The 26,760-nt window shown below is 39.1% G+C and overlaps 3 protein-coding genes across 7 annotated transcripts in view; 2 read left to right on the plus strand and 1 right to left on the minus strand.

Moving 5' to 3' along the window:
- The window catches only part of acoxl (acyl-CoA oxidase-like), a 30,531-nt gene extending 24,590 nt beyond the window's left edge, over nt 1-5,941 (plus strand). For 2 of the 5 annotated variants that reach the window (XM_079472812.1, XM_079472813.1), the window contains exons 19-20: nt 284-372; nt 4,895-5,863. In XM_079472812.1, the coding sequence (XP_079328938.1) occupies nt 284-340 (57 nt within the window). In that variant the 3' untranslated portion in view covers nt 341-372; nt 4,895-5,863. Of the gene's footprint in view, nt 1-283; nt 373-4,894 lie in introns of all 5 variants that reach the window. The other 3 variants (XR_013787561.1, XM_079472811.1, XM_079472810.1) reach the window with 3 other exon arrangements.
- Nucleotides 1-22,903, minus strand: part of lhcgr (luteinizing hormone/choriogonadotropin receptor) — a 63,051-nt gene extending 40,148 nt beyond the window's left edge. The window contains exons 1-2 of the mRNA XM_079473218.1: nt 22,773-22,903; nt 20,581-20,681 (exon numbers count right to left, since the gene is read on the minus strand). The gene's annotated coding sequence lies outside the window, so the exon portion shown is untranslated. The remainder of the gene's footprint in view (nt 1-20,580; nt 20,682-22,772) is intronic.
- On the plus strand, nt 6,520-25,248 carry bcl2l11 (BCL2 like 11). Its single transcript, XM_079473219.1, has 4 exons — nt 6,520-6,838; nt 8,447-8,742; nt 11,131-11,264; nt 22,059-25,248. The coding sequence occupies exons 1-4, from the start codon at nt 6,822-6,824 to the stop codon at nt 22,158-22,160; spliced, it is 549 nt and encodes a 182-aa protein (XP_079329345.1). The 5' UTR covers nt 6,520-6,821; the 3' UTR covers nt 22,161-25,248.
- Nucleotides 25,249-26,760: the final 1,512 nt, after the last annotated feature.

Below are 26,760 nucleotides of genomic sequence, written 5' to 3' on the forward strand. Positions count from 1 at the left end.
AATTAGTTATTTACATTTAGTCATTTAGCAGACGGTTTTAACCAAAGCTCAAGTTATATTGAGCGTATATTTTTCAGTAGTTTAGTTTAGTATATTTGGTTGGGTTGGAGTAGTTGAGTTAAAGATACACGCCTAGGACAAGATGAAAAGTTGTTATGGAAAGATAAGCAGGACCATCTTTGCCTATCGTTGCATGTTTCCAGGCCGCAAAGTAATCCATGCAAATAATGTCATGCGCTTGCCGGTCTGCGATTGGCATGACGTTTTTGTTGTTGATCTGAAGGTTGAGGACACTCTCAGAAAATCTCAGACCTACATGAAAGATTATTCTGTGCTGTGATGACACAAAACATTCAGGACGACTTTCTTAAGGTAAATGTTTTTATCCAAAGCGACTTGCAGTGCAAAACGTGCAGCTTGAATGCACAGTGTTCATGGGTTTCGAACCCATGACCTGTTAGTTGCTATAACAATGCTTGTGTGTGTGTGTGTGTGTGTGTGTGTGTGTGTGCGTGCATGTGTGTGTGGTTTGTGAGGACAGTATCTGTTGATAATGTACTAGCATATACGTGTGATTTCTCTGTGTGTGGCTCCAGCTCTTTAGAATGACTTCTATTGTAAACACACTCCTGTCATTACATTTGTCGACAGACTCGCATGATTCAGTGACTAAAAACACACAAACACAGACAGTCAGTGTGCAGCTTTTTTTAATATAAGCATCTTGTAATACGAGTAATGAGTCATTGCGAAGAACGTTTGTAAGTTGCCCAGTGGTTGCTCTGTCATTTCTTTAAAGCTCAGGAGATTTAATGGACTTCTCAGATTTTTTAACAGCTTTGTTTCAGATATTTATTCTTTCGAACCGCACAAAAATAAAAGCAAATGAGTCAGTTGTTGGCAAAGTAAGAAATGGAGACTTTGATATGTTGACATACAGTAGAAACTCCATTCGAAGAGTTTATTTCCTATAAACTTAGTTTATTGTGCATTCCAATTAATATCAATCGAACTGCAGTTGGTTTGTTTTGTTTCAAGCCATAAAAACACAGCTAACTAACACAATAAAAACACATTTTTAAGCGAGATCTCATTTTGGAAACAAACTCTTCATTTGAGCTCATTGCTATCTAAACGCAGTAAAAAAAACAAATTGTGAATTTTATTTTTTATTCTGATATATTGCCAGAAATAAATCACACTGTTGTAATTTTAATAAACACGTGAGAGGCCAGCCTCATATTCTCTACGTGAACCCTTTTCATTACTAACAATGTAAATGATAACATTGCTTTTGTCGTACTAACACATTTGCCTCGGGCTACGTCTGAGTTTATTTCCTCTGTAAATACCCTCATTCCCCTCACAGAACTTCTCTCAGTTTCTGTGAATGAGCGTTTCAATAACTGTGTGCTGGTGCTATACCCTGTTTTAGTTCATTATAGAGGTTATACTGTGTAAGTGTTTCAGCATGTCTTAACAGCCCTTGTTGATCTTCTTTACCCTTATGTGCACGTCAGAGTTTGTTCAATGGTGTTTACTTAGGCAAACATCATTTATGATTCATTTACTGCACCAGAAGATGTTGGTATTGCTCATTCACAGCTCAACATTTGATGGAGTTCTTAGCATGGGTTTCATTTATCAATTTAGTCTCAATGTTTTTTCAAAAATTGCTTGTAAATATGAGTAATAAGAGCGTGGAGGAGTAAAGTGAATGTAGATTTTAGAGGTGAGAGTTCATATTGAGATTTTCAATAATCTTGACTTTTGATTGCAGATTTGACAAATCTGACTTCAGTTTGACACATCGTTGACGTCTCTTCTCAAACTGTAATGACACTTGTGACTCTTTTTCTCACGAGATATATGAAAACATTCCATCAGCTCTCCATTTAATCTCATTGATGTGAGAGCCTGTGGAGGGATCTGGGATGTGTCTAGCAAACAGATTTGGGGATGTGGGCCAGTAAACCTATTAACACAACTACACAGAATACCATAACTACACCCTGGCAACGTCACAGCAACCTGCGAAAACATCTCTGAACAGCCTTGCATCCACCCACAATGCCCTCTCATTATTTGTACAGGTTGGTGTGGTGTCATTAATGGCACAATAAATACTAGGGATGCACCGCATGTTCGGCAACTGAAAATGGCAAAAGAAGCATGTTCGGCCAAATAAGTGAAATGTTGTGTGATATGATCAAGCAGCGACCAGCGCAGAGAGAGAGAGAGGGACGGCTTTATTAACGCAGTGAACATGTCGGCGGTGTGTGGATCTAAAGTGTCAGAGAAAGACACAGCGTTTCTGAATGAAAGCGTCTTAACCGGCCGGTAACTTGGAGCGGGCGGTCTGACAGTAGCCCCGCCGCTCGTGACATCCTTTGACATCATACAATGGTCACGTGCACACAGTTCCCCGAACTAAACAACTTGTCAAAGTGTGTTCTGTGCATCTTGTCTACATGTGCACCTTCTGAGAAAACAGTCAGCTTTTGTGAGCCGAGTTTGGAGGAGAGACGTGAACTGAAATGGTTGTTAGTCAGAATTGCTGGCATGGATGTTTAAATCATTTTCCTTTAATTCATATTTTTAGCTTATAATGTTGAATGACACTTTTAAATGAAGTGTTTTGTCGTAGGGTACGGAGTACAGTACATTCTTTCAGCGCAGCAGTCAGTTATAGGCCTAATATGTGCTATTCAAGTGAGAGGGCTACATTTTTTTTGTTTTAATTTAGCCTACTTGTTTTGTTCAATTTTATTTTAAGTTATATTGTATTATATTGAAAAGAATTTTGGCCATTCAGTTTATGCAATAGTGAAAAAAATGGCTAAATAAATAGAAGAAATACAAAAAGCCGTGTTCGGTATTCGGTCAAGTGTTTAATTGTTATTCGGCTTTGGGCAAGAATTTTCACTTCGGTGCATCCCTAATAAATACGCTACTTTTAATTTGTTGTATTTACTTTCTTTGTCTGTATCTCAGCAGAGATGCATCATCATGAGTAACCGGATGAGGTTGACGTTTTTCGTTTTTAACTCCGTCTATCTCGCCTACTTTGTTTATTCTCCTGCCCCCCCCACCTCTTATACACTTTCCTTATCTCTGTTTTTTGTTAGATCAATCATGTCTTCTTTTCACATAGTTACTTTTTAATCTTAGCTACAGACAGACAGGAGAAAGAGAGGTCAGACATACCTCGGGCTCTTCGTTGGACAGAAGGCTATTGAGCAAAACATGTCTAAACACATTTCAAGCGTAAACGCTGAACAGATAAGCGAGTGTTTCTCAAACAGAACAATGAGGGGGTTTCACTGTGCGAGGTTATAAAAGTCATCATACGCAAGATCACGTCTTTCATCTGCGCTCATGAAATACTTTAGAAGCATCTGAGGTGTCAGGATGATAAATTGACTCTGATGTGAAAGGCAATTGCAGCGATCGCAGGAGACGAATGATTCTCAATCTGTACACAGGTAGTTGAAATGACAGGTCAAGGTTTAAAAAGAAATTGTTGTTTTATTTTGATGTTAACGGCTCAGCTTTCTGCATTTTTAGGAGTAGTTTACTCTGTGATAAATATTCTTATTTCAAACCTGTGTAATGTTTCTTTCTTCTGCAGAACACAAACGACGATTTTATGAAGAACGTTGATAACCAAACAACATTGAACCCCATTGATTTCCATTGTATGGACACAAAACCACTTGAGACGTTTCTCAAAATATCTTCTTTTGAGGCACATACACGCTTTGAACAACATGATGATAGAGTTTTTTGAAGTTTTAGAAGAACCATCCCTTTAAGTGAGATGCATTGGCCAGAAAAATTGAAAACACAAAATTAAAGATGAATTTGATAACATTGTTGCGATGACATTCTTCTAGTAAAAGGCTGTTATCGTAATAGCCCTAGTTTGGAAAACTATGGTGGTGAGTTGTATGGGTTTCCTGTACAGAGCTTAAAGAAAATCCTTTAGTCATCATTTACTCACCTTCAAGTTGTTCCAAATCTGTATAGATTAATTATTTAGTTCTTGGCCACCATAGTAGGAAAAATGAAAATAGTCAAAAGTGCCCCAAAACTGTTTGCTTTCCTACATTCTTCAAAATATTTTCTTTTGTGTTCAACAGAGCAATTCTGGTATGGTGGTCAAGGGGGTCCAAGAACTATGACAATGTTATTCCAAATATCTCTCACCGTGTTCATCAGAACAAAGAATTGAGATACAGATTTTAGTAAATGATAACACATTTTGTACTTGGGTAAACTGTTCCTCAACGACCGGTTCTAGACCGGTTGTCTAAACTGAAAACAGCTCGCACGAACACATCTTAAAGTACATAAGTGCTATTGTTTCGTCTTAAAACGCACAGAAGTCATGTTTATAAAAACTACTTAATTGTTCTAATGTAACTAAGACCTAGTCAGGGAAACCACCCTGTAAAGTATAAGAAATATGAATCTTATAAATACTTAAGGGATAAAAGTGTTTCTGTTTTATGCCGTTCTGTTGCAGCATTCATTTATGTCCACCAGAGGGGGTTGCTATAGACCAAGTAACAGAGTATGTTCAACAAATGTATGTTTACATCTATGTGGTACACTTAGCTCGTGAATTTACCGAATCTAGTTTACAGCAAAGCCAACAAGCCGGTACTACACAATTTGATAGTTAAAAAGCAAAGAGTCCGTTATTCTATTAACTTGTTTTTTAACGTAACTGTTGTATAACGGCAGTGCTGTTGAATACTGAATAACAGCAGCTGGATTACAACAATGCTGATGTTCAGTGCCGCTCTGTTTGATGTTGCTTAATTCTTCTGTTTGTGTAATGCTTGTGCTGCATTAACCCTCGTGTGATTGTGGTCTGCTTGTTTTAAAGCTTTTGGAGCTGTGCAGTTCAGTAAAAGATGATGCATTGAAGGTGGTCGATGATTTCAACATCCCACCCTGCTGCATACAGGCCCCTATCGCAGGGGTCGCCAACCCCAGGGCAGAATGGGCCTTCTACGCACAGCCGGGGTATCCCGGCGGCAACCTACACCAGTCTAAGCTCTGAGCCGGTGTGTCATCGCCGCCGCTGACTCTCGTCTTACAGGAATATGAAAAAACAAATGGGTGATTTCTGATAGCTGCTGGCCTTAGCGGGTCAGAATTAATAGGAATTAATTCATTTTGATTTCCTTGATGTTATGCGATGAGTTATCACCCTTTGTGCTTAGAGGGGCAGTACTAACATTCTGCTAATGGAGAAAATTTTATTTGGTGTATGAGAACGGGAAAGAGAATAAAGTACTTTAATGATGAATGAAGACAAAATATAATGTATGTATGTATCTAAAATGCTTCATGTATTGTAGATGAAGAATATGGGATGCAACGATTTTACTAGCCAAACCTGAATGAAAACCATCCAATGTACTGAAGGGCCCTGCCCCAAATGACACTGCCATTGAAATGAATGGGGAAGAACGAAAACGCTCAATTTGGCCGCTCTAGCGAAGCTTTGCGCATGCATAGTATCTAAAGCGACATGCACAAATGTTTTTAAGAGCAATTTGAACAGAGGAAACCAACCTTAATGTACAGTTTATGTCATTTTTAAATGTTGTTTTTAAATATGTCACGTAATTATGATTTTAACCGGCGATTGTATCGTTATCACGTCTTGTTTGAATTACTTAATAACTTACCGGAAAGATGGCCGCCGAGTGGCACAACTTCCCTTAACGGACTTTGGTGTGGACCAAATGTTAATTATCTTAATTATTGTGTATTTATGCATGACCTATTTAAGAATTTTCTTTTTGATTGAACTTGAATAATGCAATTATAAAAAAGTTACTGCATTATTTATGTTTCTCTCACTATTTTTGTTCAGCCTGTTTATTTCCATTCACTTTGCACAAACAGACATTTGTTAATTCACGTTCAACAGATCAAATTGTTTAATGACACGTACAATGAACAGGATTCATTTAACCATATTACTGTTGGTTGAGTTAAGGTTTTTGTTGCAGACTTTGGAATTGACAACACCACATTGGTAACTTTACATTAAATAAGTTATTGCATTTCGACTTCATTTCAAAATATAAAAGTTATATTTTCAAAGGCACTGAACAAGGCTTGTTAGGGTTAAGCCAAGACAATGTAAGCCCAGTGTCATTTCCGGCTGTTCACTGTCCCTCGAGTTACTGAGAATAGATTTTTAACACTTATACTGCAGGCAGTGCAACTAATAGATAAAATGTGGCAGTAAAAAATCCGTACAAACATGATTGAATAACTACATATAGAGAATGAACTCTTTTAGTGGCACTGCATGTAGCATATTACAACATATACAGAGAAAGGAGCTAAATAATACTTAATGTATTTCGTTTGAATTTTGCAATGATGTACAATGTACATCTGATTTGATAGCCCATCCCGGTAGGGGCGGGGACTCCGGTGGGGGCGGGGCCAGCTTCTGCTCTGAGTATTTGGCTTCAGTAAATAGAGTTCAGAACAACTCTACGTGCACGAAGAGCCCAGGCGAGGAAGTACTTTCTGGAGAGATCGAGACAAAAGAGACTCCAAAACAATCCTGTGGACATCTCTAAAACGGGATCTTATTATGCGTGGGCTGCTGCACGGCAACGAAATGCATCAAGAGATTTAAAGACATCAATCTTCTTGCATTGGAATTGTCCTTTTTACTAGCGAATATTTTAACTTTTTTATCTATTGGATATTTGAATTTCACCATTCTTTGTGTCGTTTTTATCGCTACCATGATGCTTTAAAGCGTATGTGCCGCTGGGAATATGTCTGACGCGTTCAGGTGAGTTTATACGGGAGTATGCCACCGTCTTTTTTTACAGCTTCTTTTCTACTCAACTTTTTGCACAAGTCAACCACTCCATTTGTGAGGTATCATATCTTTAAAGGACTGCGTTATAATAGCACGCGTGCCATTTTGTCTAATGTGATCGCGGTGATCTAGAACACCAAAGAAAGAAATCTTAGCTTTGGTAAGTTGAGTTTCAAACATTTCTGTGTCGAGTTGCACTTTGATACTTAACTCTGGCGACACGCGCAAAAGACAAAGTTACGCGCAGCAGCGAGTGAAAAAACTTTAAATGCGCGTCGTGCGTCTCGCGCTCAGCAAAAGAGTATCTCGAAAAGACAACAAAAGTTGAGATATTCTAGGAGTCAACCACCCCCCTCAGTGGACGAAAAGCGATGACATTTAACAAGACTGAATAATTTAACCGCGTTCTGAAAAGGATAAAGGCAGGCACCTGTTTATTTTCTTTGTTTTGTTTCCCCGTTACCCACAGCGCTGGATTAGTCAAAATAGAGAAATTACGATCAAACCGCGTTTGTTGTTTAAGCCCTATAGGTGTACACCCCACCTACGACGAATCAAATCGATAGTTGCATTGCATCCCTTTGCGTTTTTCATAAAAAATATCCAACTCGAAAAGTTCGCAAATACATTGCACGATTTGACGATGCGCGTTTTGTTGAACTCTCGTGGCTGGTTTTCGCTTCCCTTGCATCTATTGTCTGCTTTGCGCTTGTCGTCAGCAGGCGTCACCGCGCTCCTATTAATAGGAAACTTTGTTTTGGTGCTTTTTTTCTTCGGCCGCCGCGCTCTCGGTCAAAAGAAATCGCCAAATTCGATTGTTGCGTTGGTACAGAATAACAACAGTAAAGTTTGAATAAAGAAAACCGTAGCGGAGTCGCGATCTATTTGTGTCAAACTACGCGCACCGGTAGAATTGTGCGCGCTGACGGCAACTTTGCGTTTACACCGTAATATTTGCTGACAAGTGCAGGCGCAACAAATGCAGTGGTACGTGACACTACGACGGCATGACGGTAAGATATTTCTGCTATTTTTATTGCGTTTGCGCGTCACGCTTCCATCTAAAGCGACAGAAGGTGCATTCGGGCTATACTTTTGATCAAATGTGTGTTTCGTGGGATTCGAATAAACGAACTTTGCGTTGCAAACACAATTCGCTGCCAACTGAGCTACAGGAATATTACTGTAAGTTAAATTCACAGTTTTCTTTATATGTTCGACGTCGTGTTTTGTCATCGTCGTGACGCGGTTTATATTTATACCCATGACCGGCGAGAACTCTGCGTGTGTTTTCATTTTATTCAGCCGATAATTATAAAGCACATGATAAGATCATGACACTGGGATGACTGCGTGACCCCAAAGCCGCACGATCGTTTTTATCCCGAACTGTGAACTTAACTCCAGAGTGTTTTGCTCTCAGGGAGAAATAGGAAGTTGAAGTGGTGCTCGCTTGTGACGCACTTCACCGTGCGCACGATGTAAATCGGCATGAACGAAAGCCCAACGAGCACGAAAACACAGTTCCTCATCGAAGCGTTTGCCAAGACTGTAATGAGTGTTTTATTTGTCCCGCAGAGAGCAAACGCCGGCCATCGACTCGGCCGCATTATCGGAGACGCAGGGACGCGGAGAGAGCGCAGCCGGCGGAGACTCGCGCTCCGAGCACTTTCCCTTCCCGCAGCAGAGCGATGGGGACCCGTTAAGGGGAGGGATTCCCATGTCAAATAGTCCTCTTGGTTGGCAGTTGAGGTCACCGATGTTCCGAACCTACTCCAGGTCGTCTAGTGGCTATTTTTCCGTCGACAGCGATTCTGTGCCAAGTTCCCCTCTAATGCCCAATATTTCCGAAGCGCAAGACAGCCAAAATGATGGTAAGAGCCCGCAGCGCGACGAAGGGGAAGGGGCTAGTTTAATAATGGATTGTTTTAATTCCGATAATCATGACAGAGAGATGCAACGTTCTGACCATATAGTACACTCGTAAAAATAAAGGTTCCTGCCCGCAATTATTCGTTTACTATTTTACATTAAATACTTTATGCAGGTTTTTGTGTGTGGATTTTTATGGAACTTCACTGCCCGACAAGGACACTTTTAGGAACCTTTATTTTTAAGAACGCGGTCTTGACCCGAGTCGATATGCATATACCTTTGCTTCCCATATTTCACATCACAAAAACATTGCATGCTAAAAGCATCTTTTAACGCGATCGTGTTAGTTAAACTTCAAAACGCACTTCCTGAATCCCCATTGGAATGATTTGCTTTTGGGCATACACAAGGCAATAAACAGACACAAAACAGATGAAGATTTGCATGCAAATATTAACATAATTACAACTCACTCGTATGGCTGTCAACCATGTAAGTGCTTTGGATGTTTTGCTTGGCCTTCGGTTTTTAACATTAGCACCGTGACAAGTGTAGTGTTTTGATGCTTGGCAGCGCGCTCTCCCCGGTAATCTCTTCCAGAGAGCTCATGGTCTTTTCATTTGGAGGCAGCCTGAAGCCAAATCGACTCATTTGTCTTCGTGTCAGCTACTCTTAAAGGAATATATCCTGTATTTCTTTTCTGTCTACATCAAATCCTTCACTACATTACGAGTGCAGGTGTGTTTTGAAGTAAATCCGGAGCCTGATTTGGTTTGCATGTTTGTTTGGGTGGTTTGCTCCATTCGTTTACCCAAATACAAATGTCCACAGTGTGCGACCCATCTTCTCATAATGCCTCTGATGGCATGGGCTGATTTGCTTGTTGTCTTGTTGTTCACCTGCACTGTGACAGAGGCCTCCAGAAAGCAGTCGGAGTAGTAATTTTCATAATTGAGGACACAATAGACGTTCATGAGGCCACTGCAATATTTACAGATTTTGACAACATCAAACAAGTCATTGAGGCTTTTTTTGTGATGCAATTTCTGACAGCGGCTTGTCACGCTACGAGTCGAGGTGAAAGTGTTGACTAAAACGCAGAGTGATATTTGCGATATTGTCTATTTGTCTGGTTTAAATCGAACAGTTCAAGCGCAGATGTGAAAGGAGATGAATATCCAATCGTCCAAATATGATTGAGCATGAGAAATAACAGTAAAACAGTTTCTCACTTGAGTCATAGCACGAGATCAATCTGAGTTCAGGTTGAATTTGGGTGATATTAGCACTTAGCCCCAGAATAACCTTAGTCGATCGACTACTGTATTACTGCTGACAAAGTGCCTTGTTTCAAGACTGTTGACAAATGTTTTTGCACGCCAATGGCTGTGGAAAACCAAACCAAAACTTTGCAGAGGTGTTTTTTTTACTTTGGAGAATTAACCTCAAATCTGTTTAGTTTTGCGATAGCAAATAGAAAATCCACTGCTCATTTCAAAGTGTGTTGATGTGTCTCTTATCAGCGCTCAGCTCTTAATGCACACTTTTAGTGGTCAGACACTTTTGTTTCTATTGTGTTTGTGCCAACACGAGCACGTAGATGGTGATGTGGAGTAGTATTTTGTTCTGCAAAATCAAATGTACAATGTTTATTGTTCCTTGTCTTATTATTCACAATTCAACGCTGCATGTGTTCCAAATAAAATTATATTTTCATCAAAATGTCCTAACTTCTGTTTACCTTATGTGAGACATCACAAATCCTCTTATGTATTTCACCTCTCCAACACTGCTGCTTTTCAGGGATTTTCTTTTCAAAGCCCTATCACTTCTGTTGATAAACCCAAAGCTTTTGTTAAAGTCACCATGAGTCATAAGTGTTTTGCACAGTGTTGCAGTGATTATTATAAATATTTTATCCGTCCGCACCATTGTTATTTTATTTATTTGCACTTTTCCTTGTATGTTTCTCAACAACAACTCTTTATCACATGACGTAAGTCACAAAAAATAGGTAGGACTATACTGACTGTCCAATAGCCTGGCATTTTTAGCCCTCCCTTCCAGGCCCAACTTGCATCAAACCAATCAAAGAGTGAAGGACACAATTTTTCTAATTTCAGAAGCAGTTTCACTCGGATATACACCACGATAAGGGAAAAAAGTTAACTACTGTTTCATGGTGACTTTAAATATAGTGTCTTGCTAACAACTATTTCAATGCAAATGTTTTCAAATCAAACGAACCTTTCATTAAATTATAGAATTGTAAAGCACTTTTGGTTGAAATGATACATATAAAATAATGCAAAAGTCGAAACAATATTATCATCACGTTCTTGTCTTGCCTACACTGTGTTCATTTAAACTTATTTCATCTTTCACAGAAGTATGGATGGCCGACGTTAACCACCAGCACGCGCAGATGGCAGCACCTGGAGCCATGCGACACGAAGAGATGCTGGTCGCTCGGGAGCTGCGACGCATCGGGGACGATTTCAACCGCCTGTACTTTCATGAGGTGAGTTGTGTGTGTATGCGTGTGAGGCCAAAGGTTACAGCTCAGGAGATCTACCATGATCAAATATTTTGCTCTGTAGAACAACGGCTTTTTTGTCTGTCTGAGGTAGTTGCTTTGAATTTGCCTTCAGATGCCACCCCTTCTCATATCAGCGTGTATATCAGATGTTGCGCACAATGTTCATTGGTCTCTGCAGATCAGGGCTTTAATGAGGGTTGTGTTTACTGCATTAAAAGGACTTGATTTACATAACTTGTGTTTCTTAAAGTTGCATTAGTTCTGCAGAAGTACAAAAGGTGCTTTATAAAGGATGATAGGACCAATACAGTGTTAGGAAAACAAGTGATTTTATGTGAAGTGAAGTTACTATATAATTGTAGATTGATGATCATTTGTTTTACCATATGTATATCATAGGTAAACAATGCTTACTAAAGTGATACCACATAAAATTTGTGGTTACTATAGATTTCCTAAAAAACGAAAGTTTATTTACTATAGACCATTTCATCGGACGCGCGCTGGGACTGCAGTGAACTTCAGGTCTGTGGCTAGGGTCTAATAATTTCTCTAATAATTTCTATTTTATTTCATTTATGTTCATTTTCATTTGTATTGTTATTTTATTGTTTAATAATTGTATTAAATAAAACATTGAATTTTGTTGCATGTTAATATTACTATAGGTGCCATTCCACGTGATGTGAATTTTCTAACTTTAGTTCGTGTGTAATTGCTTTTAGAGCATAAACAATATCTGAAAAATGATAAAGCTCAAAGTTAAATTCCAAGCTTTTCAGGGACTACAGCGAACGGCTGGAATCTGATTACAGCCCTTTACTTCACGGGTACATGATGTCACTATTCCGTGTTTTTGGATAACCTCCGCCCAAAGGAATATGCCAAAAAAGGGGCGAGGCCTTCCTTAGAGAAGAGGAAGAACCACTGGAGTAGTGTTTGATTATCAGAGATTATAAACATTTAACTGAGCTGAGCGCTTAATTACTTACATCACAGTCCTACAGCTGGTAATAAGAATTCAGCTACACACATTCTAAGATAATCAACAGTCGAATAACAGCTTCCATGACTTTAACTTTAAAAGCTATTAATCACAACAGCCGAAGTTCGCTGATATGGTATGGGTGGGACATCTTCAGACAGACGCTCTTGAGTGGGGAACCAATCACGACAGACTGGGTCAGTTTTACCAATCAGAGCATTTTGGAAGGAGGGACTTTATACAAGCCCCAAAACTCAGATCGTTTTTTTATAGAGGTATCCATTATTAAACACCCAAAAAACAATCAAAGCTTTGAAAACAGCCAAAAAGTGGTACCTTTGAAGTCCCTGTGAACCAAAAGTTGAAATTATTTTAACTTCTGTATTTTGTCGCATTTCCGAGTGCCTTGTTTCTCACTGCGATTTTATTGGATGTATAAAGGTTGCATTAAGGTTAAAGGGGCAGTTTAAGGGGAGGAGTTAACAGATGCGCCGCCCATGCCGTCTAACATACACCATTAAAGAAGGATAGGCACTAGGGCGGAAGTGAATTTTCAGATTGTAACTAAAAATAAAAAATAAAAAACAGAATTATCCATATTGGTTAGCTATTTACATTAAACGCTGCAATATTTCATGAAAAACATAGGAATAGTCATTTTTTTATTTCACTTGGACTTTAAATAAACAATTTGTTGAATGGGTCCTGTTGTTTGGTCGCATTTCAAGACATCGTAAGCTTGGTATCGCAGTCTAAATTCTAAATATTGGAGAGACAAGTTTAGCTAATTAACGCTTCTTCTCGGTTTCTTATCAGAAATAATATAGAGGCACTCTATTGTTTGCGAATGTGTACCGGAAGTTGAGGTCAATCCACGAGCGTACGCATGCTCAGTAACGTTTGCTTATGTTTTCACCTTGAAACCATCTATAGGGTTTCACCATAACAATATAAACAAAGTTACTGTGCATGCATACTTTTTTATGTTACAGTAATAATAATATTAATTAATATTAACAGATATGAAATATAGTTTTATTATTAGACACTAACCAAGCACAAACCGGAAGTTAACTGGGGGTCAGGTGCACGCGTCCGATGTCCTATAGTTATACCGTGTTTAATTTTTAGGTAAATGCCAGAAGCAGTGTTTTGTTAAAGGACACATTAACCTAATGGGTAATAAAGATATGCTGTAATGACAATATGACCCGTGGCCTACGTATGAAACGAACAACGTCTGCATAATTAAAGAGCTTAATTACTCATGTTACCATATTTATCAGTTGCTGTTGTGTTTTGTTTACAGTATAATAGCAAGGTATGTCCACCTTTGATTATTGATACGAATGTACAAACATGTTTTCCGTGAACCACCTGTTTGTTGACGTTGTGTGTTCTGATAAGATTCAGTTACTGTATTGGATCAATCTGAGGTAGTAAATATTCATTTAAGGCGAATTACGTGCCTCTCGCCTCCCTGACTCCATTACAGAGCTGTGCTTCCTGCTAGGGCTCCAGTCCAACTGGACGAGGTTCTGGCGGTATTTGTCTTGTAGTATTTGTTTTTATTATGTTGAGTCAGAGGTTTGCCTTAACTCCAGCTTTTTTAATTGGCTTGGTTTATATTTAGAAACCAGCAATTTGTAGTCTCTTTGCGGATATTTAGTTCGTATGACTTTGGGAGAATGTTTTCTTCTCGTCCGTCTCTGTGTGGGGGTGTATACAGACGCAGGTTTAACAGAGACTGTGTCTGTGTGCTCAGCATGCAAAAAGCACCTTATCTAGCAGGCTATCACTGTTTGATTTTATTGCTGCGTAAAATTACCAGAGTCATTGTTTAAATGATCAAGGCCTGAAAGCTCTTGAAAGATATACCTGCAGGCAAGAGTCCAGACGTGCTCATAAACAGCTCCAAACGTATTTGCTCTTTGTGAGGCAAGCCGTGCAAAATGTTTAAAGCTTAGCACAATTCCTCCGCCGATGTTTGTATGATGAATGACATTTCACTTCATAATTTAATATTTCACTTCATTATATTATGGGTGAAATTAACCCACATCAGCCATATTTAGGAACTAATGATATTTAAAATATGTCTAAATATTGGTTTAACTGGTTAGCTCTGTATTTGTGACGTAGTATCTTTCTAGAACAACTCATTAAAAGCAGATAAGAGTGTTGTCAGATATAAGGAGCATTGTTACAGAATGCCGGATGACTCACATACCGTGAACCAGTGAACCTGATGTGTGCTTGAATGATTAATTGTTGACTGGTTCTCCAGACACACCCTGAGCACCTTAACAGTTCGACAGGGGGATATTCAGTTGTCAGATCTCATGTACAACAGCTATATGATATCAACTGTTTTACATGTCAATGGAAATAACAACTGTTCCGTCTTGGAGCAGTGTTTAAAAGAGGATATGTGATTTATTTTAATAGGCTTAAGGGCTCTCCACGCTTACCATCCAAATGTAATGTAGTCTAGAAACCGCAAGAAACATTGATGTCACACTGCTTCTTTAAATAAATATTTATATTCATACAAAAGTTGAGCCCATCCATATATCAGTGTACAAGTAAAAAGGTAAGGTTAGAGTTTTTTTAAAGACGTTTTAGAAAACGAAATAGTCAATTACCAAAACAAACTTGTAGCCAATCAGCAGTAAGGGGCGTGTCCGCTCATGTTGAAGAGTAAGTCGCTTTGGTTAAAAGCGTCTGCTTAATGACTAAATGTAAATGTAAGAGAGCAAGCGGGCGATAGAAAAACTGTAGTGAGAACAATGTCTAATTTATTACATAAAAGTAAAGGGTCTGTGAATTTTAAGTTTAGCAAGTCGGAAAAAGGTCAGGCAGGAGCTAGGATCTGCGTTAATAATATAAACTTTTTCCAGCGGAGACGCCGTAGGTTCCCGTGGTACTATAGCGAAGGATATTAGCAGATATACGCTAGCACCTGCGAAACTATGGTGAAGGCTTTCCAGCAGAGAGACGTTTGAGTAAAAGATCGTCATTATTTGCGCAGTGTATGCTATAATAAAGCTTAGAATTTCATGCTAGCGTTGAACAGCACGTTTGAAGGCAGAGCAATGCAGGAAGGGGTGTGTTTATTTTGCATAGTTGTGTGTTTTGTATAAAGAGAAATAAAGATATAGATATATATAGAATATTTATTAAAAATTGCCAGTTTGTTTCTTCTATGAAAACAATATTGATGATGGGTTTATCCAAACATATTCAAAAGAAATAGGTTACTCCGCTGTTAAATGTTTAATCGACAAATATGCTGTAAATGTTTCCTTTGCCGAAACGGCTAAAATTTGAATCGCTTTAATTATGTTTTATATTCTAAATATATAAAATTCTACACATGTGCGATGTATTTGTCAACTACTTGTGCGATGGGGGTCAGCTGTGGCCTAATGGTTAGAGCGTTGGGCTTGTGATCAGAAGGTTGCCGGTTCTAATCTCAGTGCCAGCAGGTCATGACTGAAGGGCCCTTGAGCAAGACACCTTACACCTGATTGCTCTGCAGTAATGTGCCACTGTATAAAACTACTTGTAAGTCGCGTCTGCCAAATGAATAAATGTAAATGTAAACTAACATCCACATGCAAATAACTAGCAATAGCAAGTAGCCAATCAGATTTCGAGTCTGTTATACAGCTAGGCTACGGTTACTTTAAGCGATAATCTTTTTGGTATGTCCCACTGCAGCTATTTTTTCAATAGGAAAGGGGAAGAAATTACTTGAATCCCTTTGGATAAAAGTCTGCTAAATTTGGGTCTTCAGTTTATAAGAACATTCAAAGGAACAAGATTCATCCCCAAACCCCCCACTTCTGTTTAACAGCCCTGATGGAGGTCCTAATAGGCAGGGGGTCTTTTTAAAACAGAGAAAAAGGGAATAAAGGAAAGGTTGCATGAACTGTGTCTGGGACAGCTCAGTTTTATGATATTTACCCTGCGGTTAGACTCTGGGTTCTAATTATGCGCTGGGTCCTTCTCTTCACTGCCATGGAGACGCTCTCGAACCCTGTCAGAGTCTCGGTGAGGGTCAGAGGAGCTAGCAGGCCAACACTCCAAAAGAAGGCCTTTGGCTCCTTGCTTTGTTTATTTCTATTCTCACATGTGTGTGATGTCATTTCAGCAGATTGTTTTGCACGGGGGACACATGTGTGTTTATTTGCATCTTGTTTCTTTTGCCTGTGTGCAGTGAATCTGTAGTAACTGAATGCAACACAATGTTCACTCATTACGAAACGATACTTCTGCATATTGAGAAGTGAACCCTTACGAATGACTTTCATTGCTGTATCTCAACCACTGATCTATATAAATGACTAGATTGGGCCTAGAATGCTAAACCAACGGAAAAGGAGTTGAAGCCACCGGATGCGATCATGCCGCCATCTTGGTATGCCCAAACTGACAGAGAGCGCCATTGACTTGTATGTCTAAAATCTTCAATGCTTGTTGACTTGTCTGTGTAAATGCTTAGAAACAAAGCTTCATGATATAAGGTGTCTTTGTCTTGTTAAGTCTGCTGGTCTGATATGAGATTATTCCAGAACATTACATACATGATGTAATACAAGGCTCCATACTTGCCCCTATTATTTTTTCTTTATACATTAACGACCTGCCTACTGTATGCCAAAACACCAATATTTTAATGTATGCAGATGATCCAGTTGTTTTTACACATGCAAAAACTGTCCAAGAAGCCTCTCAGTCACTTACATCTGTATTAAGCCATGTACAGGAGTGTCTCATTAAATCATGTCTACTACTGAACCCAAAAAAACAGTTTGAATGATGTTTTAGAAGCGGCACATTGAAGTGACTCGCTCAAATATATTTTTAAACCAAGAAGAACTACAGTTAGTATACGAATTCAAATACCATGGCATTTTATTAGATCCAACACTGTCTTTTAAAAATCATATAAAAAGCTTATCAAAAACTGTTAAATTTAATCTTGCTAACTTTAGATTCATTAGACCATCCCTGTCACATAAAGTAGCCAGAATGTTTCTTCACTCTATGATCCTTTCTCATCTGGAATATGGCTTTACAAACTGGTCACTTACAAGCGCCACAACACTCAAAAAAACTGAGTCACTTTTCAAACAAGCACTAAAGATTTTAGACCGGAAACCACTCGCATATCATCACTGCTTAATATTACAAAAATATAACCTACTAAGCTTAGCAAATTTCTTAAAGCTCAAATATGCCTGTGCTATATATAAGACCTTACATGGTCTCGCCCCACCCCCACTAAGTGACTACATTAATGTGAAAACAACGGACGGAGGCAGAAGTGTAACCAGGGCTTGCACGAGAGGTGACTGTGTGGTGCCTCACAGATGTACAGCATTTGGACAATATGTCCTATCAATTAAGGGGACAGAGATCTGGAACAAATTACCGGTTGCCGTGAGAGAAAGCCCGACCTTCCCCAGTTTTAAGAACCAACTTAAACAATGGCTTTAAACAAATCAAACATGTGCCCACTAATGGTAATTGTTGTAATTTAGATAAATGGATACGGTTCACTGTACTACTTTATAAGTGTATGTATGTATACCAAACTAGATTCAGCATTTCTCAGCATCTAATAGCACTTTAAGAAATTGATAATACACTTATTGTACTTTAAGTAGCACTTTACTATGTATGTGTACATGTGTGTATCCGTCATGTCTGAGTATGCCATATTAGATGCCCTGTTTACTAATTGTGTAATTTCCTATATGTTGCTGTTAATTGTGTGTCTTTTAAATTAAGTCGAATCATGTTTAAATTAAATGTTTAAGCTGTGTTACTAGGTATTGATTGATGACCGCACATGGGACTACAAATGTAAAATAGCCTGGGGGCTAATTTTGGCATATGTACATTGCTGAAAAGCTATGTTCATCCATATGCATTGTCCCTTTTAAATAAATAAATAAATAAAAATAAGAAATGATCATCATAATGCTATGGGGCTGTAGGCGGTTACCAAGACGTTGCCATGTGGTTTTTGAGTTATTCTTTATAGTTTTTAGCAGGTTACTATGTGGTCACTAGGGTTTTCTGGGTGGTTTTAGGTGGTTGGTAGAGATTTTTAAGTTTAAGCCTTAAGTTTTACCATCCACCAGCTGAACATCACCACCTTTCTTTGTACGCCAAACAAAAGTTATGTGCCAAAATTGAAGGGGTTCAAATCTCTTTAGCCACTAATAAAGAATAAATTAAGAGACTTGTCAGTGTTGTTGACAGAAAACCCTGTGTTCACTTTCTATTTCAGTTTCTCTTAAAGAATTCACAAAGAGATTGATTTGGCCGAGACCGTATAATTGTCCTAGATGTGAGGTTTGTAAAGTAGTTTTCCTCTCCTCAGCACTTCTCCAGCGTTGGCTCAGGCTGCACCAGCGGCGATTGAGAAGCGCTGCTGCGACATGCTATCACTCTGTTAGTAAGCAGCACGCTAATGCAGAGCAGATGTCTGGCCACAGAGCACGCTTGTTGTTCCAGCCCTGCTAATATCTGCATCTCGCCTGCAAAATCGCACATGACAGACTTTTGTCAGCCCGTGCATCAATGCTCTTTTGTTGCGTCCATTTTCCCCGGAGAAATGGAACAGTCTGGACCATTGTAGCCGATGAAGTTTCTATTGAGTCATGGGGCTACCTCTCAGGAGACGACTGCATGCGTTTCTGTCCTGACATGTTGCAAACTTACTGTCTCCCTGAGGGTTTGTGCTTCGTGATTGACGACCAGGCTCAGAACCCTGCCGGTGCGGTTAGCAAAGCTGAAATACATTGTTGGACACCTCATGACACACATGTTTATTTTGATGATAGCAAAACAGCTGTTCATTAGATTCTCTGTCTGAATGTGAAGTTGCTAAAATGATGGCTTCAACAGCTATTTGATTCAAAAGAAGATTTTGTAGTTGGCTAATTTTCTAGCAGCAATACCCCAAAGTGCTTTAGAAGTGAACAAGCTTCTTCTTATTCTTCAGGTTCTCTTTCAAAACTGCTAGATCTGCGTAATTTTTCTCAGTTTTTATTGCATGCACATATGCTCTAAAGGATATACGTCCCGTCATGCTACTTTGCAGTGTAACAGCAGGCTGACATGACGCTAATCTGCTTTATTTTGGTTTCTTCATGCACAGAGGGTGTTTTTCCATTTTGTGTGGGTGCGTGCCTGCGCGTCTGTCACATGCTATTCTTCCACGTAAACTGAAAGCACATGCACTTGTGTTGTATTACATTCGTTTTTACCAGCTCTGGCAGCAGCCATCTGTGAATGTATTAGCAGCTCGGTACGAGCGCCCGGTCTGCGAGGATTGTTTTGCTATGCTTTGGCTTTGTTCAGCTGTGGCTGCTCTGTTTTTCTTGCATGTGGTTTTGCCACACCAGACCCCATTGTCCCTGCACGATGAGTCAAGGATGCACCTCTCTTTTCCGTCTCGCTCGGTCTCCCTGATTTCTCCCTGTTGCGGTTCAGAAAGGACCTTAGATTGCAATGTTTTTAAAGCGAGCGGTGATGAATTGATCCCAGATGCAGGAGACGAGCATAAAACTGCGTCGAGTCAAACCAGGGCAGTAATCGTAAATAAGTCAGTCTGTGTTTGTCTGGACTTTGCGTAAGTTAAACGCGCTCGATTAGAGGGATGCGCCGCTGTTATTGCACTGCTATCTGCAGTTTCATGCTGCTTTTAAAGATGCTCTCACCACATCATAACAATGAGCCTTTTAATGATCCCTCTTGGTCAGGGTTGCAACTGCATGTTTGTCTTTAGTAACTGCATGTAAACTGTTACGTAAACTAGGGCCGATAAATCAGCCTCTAATTGGCCATTTTGAGATTATTGATGTGCCAAATTGCTTGGCAACAATAAACAGCCTAAAGTTAAATAACTACCCCAGCAAACCAAAATATGCTTAGCTAACATTTAATTAATCACCGAATGTTTTATCCACTGACGCAGTAAGAATACAAATTTTATACCGACGTTTTTAGTATTCTTTGAAATGACGTATAATTGATGAAATGCTTCTTCCAAGAAAGTGTATTGATAACTTTGAGTGAACCTTTGGAAGATATTTCCTGTAAGCTGGTATTAGATATATAAAAATATCCCTTATGAGCACTAATACAAATGTAGTATTTCAAATCAATCTCTTCCTCCACGTCTTGTCATTTGGCACAGCTTTCTTGTGTAAAAACCCATGAATTGGGTTTCACCTGAACCCACTGACCTCAGGAGTTGATTTGTTGTGAATGCATGATTTAACACTGACTCACGCTCACAGACGTCATCTGCATGCATGCGGCGCCTGAGATGGCTTGTCTTTGTTGCGCGTTCAGTCTGAGTGCTGCAGTCCAACAGACTCGCGGTCTCTCTCCTGCACACAAACACACACAGAGTGAAATCTTCCCTCTATTGGACTCCACTTCCTGCTCACCTGTTTCCTCTGACTGAACACACAATCTCTCCTTGGGCACGTTGTGATTTTTGGCACCACTTCTACTGAATCAAAACACTTTTTTTCTCCACCTTCTGCATTTGGTTATAAAGAAATTGTTTTATAACTGAGGCTAATTGAGACTGCCTGCTGCTCACCGACGGAACCATGCGTTTCCCTCACAGCTTTTATTTGATTCCTACATGCACACCTGCTTTAATTCAAGGGCCATTTTTTCAATTACAGCATGTGTATGATGGGCAAGTGTATTTCGTTGCATTTAACAATTCACCTCAAAATGAAAAGAAATTATACATTGCATTTTGAAATGGAATGTCATCCTGCACTTTTTCACTGTCTACAGTGAAAGATCACAATGTATTACAGTGATGAAAGTCTTTCGACTATTAGAGCAAAACATCCGCTGGACTCAGCAAAGAGAAATTGGGTGGAAAATGTACTTTTTGTTCCACAATGCCAAAAACGTTATAGTCCTGTAAAATAGATTTTCTTTCTTTTACTGTGGGGGTGAATTATGTTTTCAGGGGGATTATATGCAGCCACTTGATTGTTTTATAGATGGAGGTAACAGATTGTTATCCTGACGATGAGGCGAGGTGTACGCCCAGGCCTGGTGTTTTTCACCCTCCCTTCATTCTCTACAGGAAAGGTTTTTTTCTCTCCTTTTTTGTGACTTGTAGAGTGTTTCCTCGCGAGTTCCTGCCAGTCTCCTGGGGGAAATGCCCCCGCTGCTTATCGCAGTCATTCAGCACGCCGGGTTAATGCAGCCCAGAGCTGCGGGCCAAAAAGAGGCCACCTGGTTCAGGTCAACTGATGCCAAGTCTCTGCGACTCAGAGCTCACCGGATGACCAGGCAGCTGCCAGTTCCTGTATTGCGTCTGTTGTAGTTACAGTTAAAGATACCGCAAGTCCCTCAAAGCATCAAGATCTCAGAGTGGTATTTCATGTGTCAACATGGTGCAGCGTCACAGTATAAGCCGAATGCCTTTGTTGGATTACGTGGGTGGCTCTTAACTGTAAAGATTTGTGTCTGTCTGTTTTAGGATGATGTTTTTGTATGAACACGTGTTGTTTAAAACTTGTATATGACTCTTTTGTGGAACACAAAATAAGATATTTTGAGAAATGTCTTTGTTGTTTTGTGTTCATACAGTGGAAGTTAACGTGTTTGGTTTACCAACATTCTTCAAGATACCTTCTTTTGTTCTTTTCAGAAGAAAGTCATATGACATGAGTGCGAGTAAATGATGAAAGCATATTCGTTTCTGACATCTCTGATTCTCTCTCTACCAACAGGCAGGCGCGGGCAACAACAACGCCGCCCCGAACGACCACGCCATCATCGTCTGGATGAACGACTTCATCGGACAGCTAATGCAGATTTTCCTGCGAAGATGATTGACACATTTAACACCCAGCAGACATGTAGCAACAAACAATCCCCCGCCCCCCTCCTCCTGACTGTATATATGTACATAATAAAGGAAAACAGCAGTGCTGCTCTTCCGCAACCTCTCCGGGTGTACCACGGTTTGGACCTGTCGACCCTCCCTAGGTCAACTCACAGCGTGTTTCCTGCGTTCATGTGGAAAGCTGAGCCAATAGATGCTGTGTTCACATGACTGACGTCGGCTCTTATGGAACCCTGAAGAGTGTGGAAAACATGCTTTCATTGTTTGTATGCTCCATCACGTCTTTCGTTAACGTCTTTTAGCGTTTCCTATCTGTGCATTTCTTTGCTCGCCTTACTTTATATTTATTTTCACTGTATTTAAGATGTATGTTTTGTGTATATTTTCATGATCGTGGACGTTAGTCGGTCGAGCGGTGAAGTTATTAGTTCTGCCTGTCCCAGTTTGCACTTGTGTACTCTATACACATGATATGAAATAATACAGATCTTCCCATTTCAGAGGTCCGACATAAACAGTTGCAGTTGATATATCTGTGATTGAAAACAAATGTGGGAATTTCCACATGTGTTGTCAAACTATTTGCTGATGAATTTACCTTCTTTTGCCAATCTTTCGTGGATTTTCACATTGGCTTCCAAACCAGAAACGGATCTGCACTGGTTTCGTGTATTTTCTTTGTGTGAAGGCAACTTCATTCAAAACGTCCTTTCACACGACTCGACGAACAGGTGATGAACTGCGGTTGCAATTGATACAGCGACACGCCGGAAGTGACGCAAAATCTCGCCATATAATTACAATAATTACACTAGCATACACCTACCCTAAACCTTACCTTACAATAATAAACAAATTGTAATTAACTGCATTTGTTAAATAAATAATTTACCGCATAAATTATGCGGTATTGAAGTGCGCATGCCCAGTGGGGTTCGCTGTATTCCTTCTAGCAACAACCGTCAACTGCTCGACGCCACAGAATCACCTCAGCGCCGCTGAAGCGTTTAACCTGGGCACAATTTACAACGTAAAGTTTAGCTCGTGGATATTAATTACGTTTCACGTCTGTCCATCTTATCTCCCTCACCAAAACAAAACCGAAATCGTTTAATGGGCGCTGAAGTTGAGATTTGTTCGACTTAACGCTGCGCTGCTCCAACCGGTCGGTGTATGATCCCAAAGTATCGCGAGAGCGTTTGAAAAACATGGCTTTCGACTCGCTCTCGCGATTCTTTCGTGTCGGTGTGCGCAGTGCCACGTGAGGTCCGTTGGCGGAGGTTTCCGCTGGGTCTTAAACCCGCATTCAATCATTTGCGTTGGGGAATTGAAAGTCGGAAAATATAATTAATAGTTTGGATAAAAGCCCCGAGTACTAAAGTTTATATTTTTGACATGTCCTACACTTTAATAACCATGGTTTTATTATAGTAAACGTGTAGAAACCACTTTCGGGGCAGATCACCATTGTGTTACGATGACCATCGTTTTACTGTACCAAGGCAATTGTAAATTTGCAGTTATTAATTATGGTTTTACCATAAATTACATGCTTAAACCATATTTACTGAAGTAAAGCCATGGTTACTTTTCACAAGGGTAAAAACAAGACTTTTATTTGTTCACAGAAACATTAACTTTCTTACATCAGCTTCGATTATTTTGTAAAATCACCCTTTATTGTGACAAGCCTGTATCGTATCGTGTGAAAGGTCTTGAGGAAGAACAACAACTTTTGCATAGAGCACAATTAACCAAATGAAATGGGACAGGCAAAGGTAGTAAGTTCATGTAATCACTGTTGACATTTAGTTACATTGGACATTGTAAGCATTCCAGATTAGATCTTTTGGTTTGTTGAAGTGTTTTTATTTGGTTTGTTTCCTTATTAACGATGAGAAATAAGAAGAAAAGTGACATTGGACATACAGTTCATAATTCCATTAATGTTCCAACTTCATGTTCTTTGGCCTATGTTTGTTCATCAAGATCACTTGGTTTTTATCATCAAGTTGCTGTTGTAGACAGCTTTTGTCCAGAATAGCTCAAAGGGAACTTCCGAATAGTTTTAAGTGCCTTGCCCAAGGGCCCAAAGGAAGATCAGGATTTTATATTCAGAAACTCTGGTTAGCACATTTTTTGACAATGAATTGAACCCCCTTGCCTATATCCTGTGTAGGTGGTGTTAAAGACCATTAGCACGCATTACAACCACTGTTTAACACCAGCCGTACCCAAATCTCAAAAACTGTCCTGGCACAAGTTTCCGTCAACAAGCCTCAGGGAGCGTAGGATCTATATACCTGTGGAGATTTCTTGAACAAACCCGTCTTCCAAACGTACTTCAGCTCATAGCATCTCACTCTGGACTCTTCCTGTTTTTATTACCGTTAAACTCAGTATTTCATTACTCAATGCACAGGGCTCAGGACGAGCCGTCAAGTATGCTGGTTTAGAATTGTCACGTTTATGAGAAGTAAACGAAGACGTATTGATGTGATGAAGATGTATTGACCATCTACCGTAAAAGGTATTGCTGAAGATTTAGAAAATCAATATTTAGATAAAACGGTGTCAGTTTGACGAAAGGCCCTGTGTTATAATAGTGCGTGTTTTTATATGTGTATCGGTTACAATGTTCCACTTTGCCAAAATAATGATTGTTTTGGTTTATCTTTGCGTTGCAAGTCTACCACCAAAGACCTCAGGTTTCAATACTGTTGGTATCGTACATGCATTGATCTCATCTCCCATGTGTTCGGACGCTTTCCAACAGCGTTCTCATTCTGTACCCCTGTGATTCCCGAACAAACCTTTTTGTTTCTGGGGGAAACCATAAATTTCAGGCCAACCTGTGTATTTCTCACTGGACCTCTGACTGAATCTCTTCAGTTTAGTTGCACTGAACGTCCGCATTGCCCGACCTGACGCCACCCAGGACCCAGTACATTTGTAGCACAATGATATTTTTTTTGTTTTACGATAAATGCATCTTTTTGTATTTTGCACTGAACTATTTCCGTGCTAATTTGTGCAATACTGCTGTAAATAAAGAGCTTTTTCAACTTTCTAAATATGGACTCGTCTCTGTTAATAAGCAATTCCCATATCTGAATGGAATGAAACTTAAATTTATTCCCTGAAAGAAAATGAAAATGAAGACTTCAAACAACTGACCCTTCAAGTAAGACAAAAATACAATATATAATAAAATGATGAAACACAGCACAGTGTGCTATAAATTACATAGAGAATGTGTTTGCAAAACATAAAACAGATGCATGTGCTTTAAATAAAATGTTAACTGTAAAATCATGTTAAGACTAAATGAACACTGTAAAAGTCAACTTTAAATAATAAGGCAACCTATCACAAGCACGTTTTGGAGTTAACTCAACAAACAGAGACTGAAGTTCACCCGACTTAAAAATGTATGTTTAAGTCATTAGCAGTCACAACAGAACAAAAACATTTTGTTGGCTGAACATAAATAGAGGAATATGGATTCATTCTTTAAAAATAAACAAATGTTTTTGTCTTTTACGAACATACAATATGTTTTCTGCCTGAAACAGACGCCATTGTGTCATGCACTTACACCTCAACATTAAACACACAACCCTCAACCATGGTAACAATAAAAAAAATCATCATTCATGAAAATAAACTCGAAACACAACAGATGACTAACAGTAACAAGCATAAATTAATCCAGCAAGAACTAAAACACTAATTTTGAAAAGAAAAACAAATAAGAAACAGAAATGAAAATGCTGCAAAGCATCTCTTGCAACGTTGTTTGTTCAGAATACTCTGAACGCATATTTCTGACGCATTTTGACCAAAAACTTAATCAAAAAAATATTCTTTATTATAAACATGGCTAATTTTGTTCAGTATATGCAAAACAATCATTTGACTCCTTTAACTAAACATTGTTCAAGTTACTTGTTTATCTTTGTAGGGAGAACATTTTGCAAGTTGGATTTTTTTTACAGTGAATCAATGTATAAATGGACAGATACAATAAAAAAGAATATGATTTAATATAACCACACGATAAAACAACACCTTACTGTTACTTGTTAAATATAATGTACTTAAAATTAAAATACATATTACCGTTCCAGTTCAGTGACAGTACTGCAGTGTATCACGAAAAATGATGTCTCATGTTTTGCAACTATTACAGGCAAAGATTTATTCAATAAAATGTATTTTACGTGGTGTCAACGAAATTGAAAGGTGGAAAGAAACACATAATATGTTATTTTACATCAGTAAAAGTAATTTGGAGTTTCAGCAAAATACATACAACAAGTGCACAGTCACTTACACAAAGCACACAATCCTCTTAGTCAACATTGAGACACAAGATATTGACTACAACAAATTCATTTGTTTTGCACGAGAACTGGAAACTCTCCCTTCCTCCAAATTACAGCCTATCAGAGCTCATCTGGAGATGGAAAGTACGGTACCTTTCACAGCCTGGCAAAATACTCCGTCATAACTCCATATCTTTGCATTCAGCCATTCAGCGTATGCTCCCGTGACTGCATTTATAATTTGAAGGGAGGTGTTTA

This window comes from Barbatula barbatula, assembly GCF_947034865.1.
Source record: "Barbatula barbatula genome assembly, chromosome: 14".
Taxonomy (NCBI): Eukaryota; Metazoa; Chordata; class Actinopteri; order Cypriniformes; family Nemacheilidae; genus Barbatula; species Barbatula barbatula.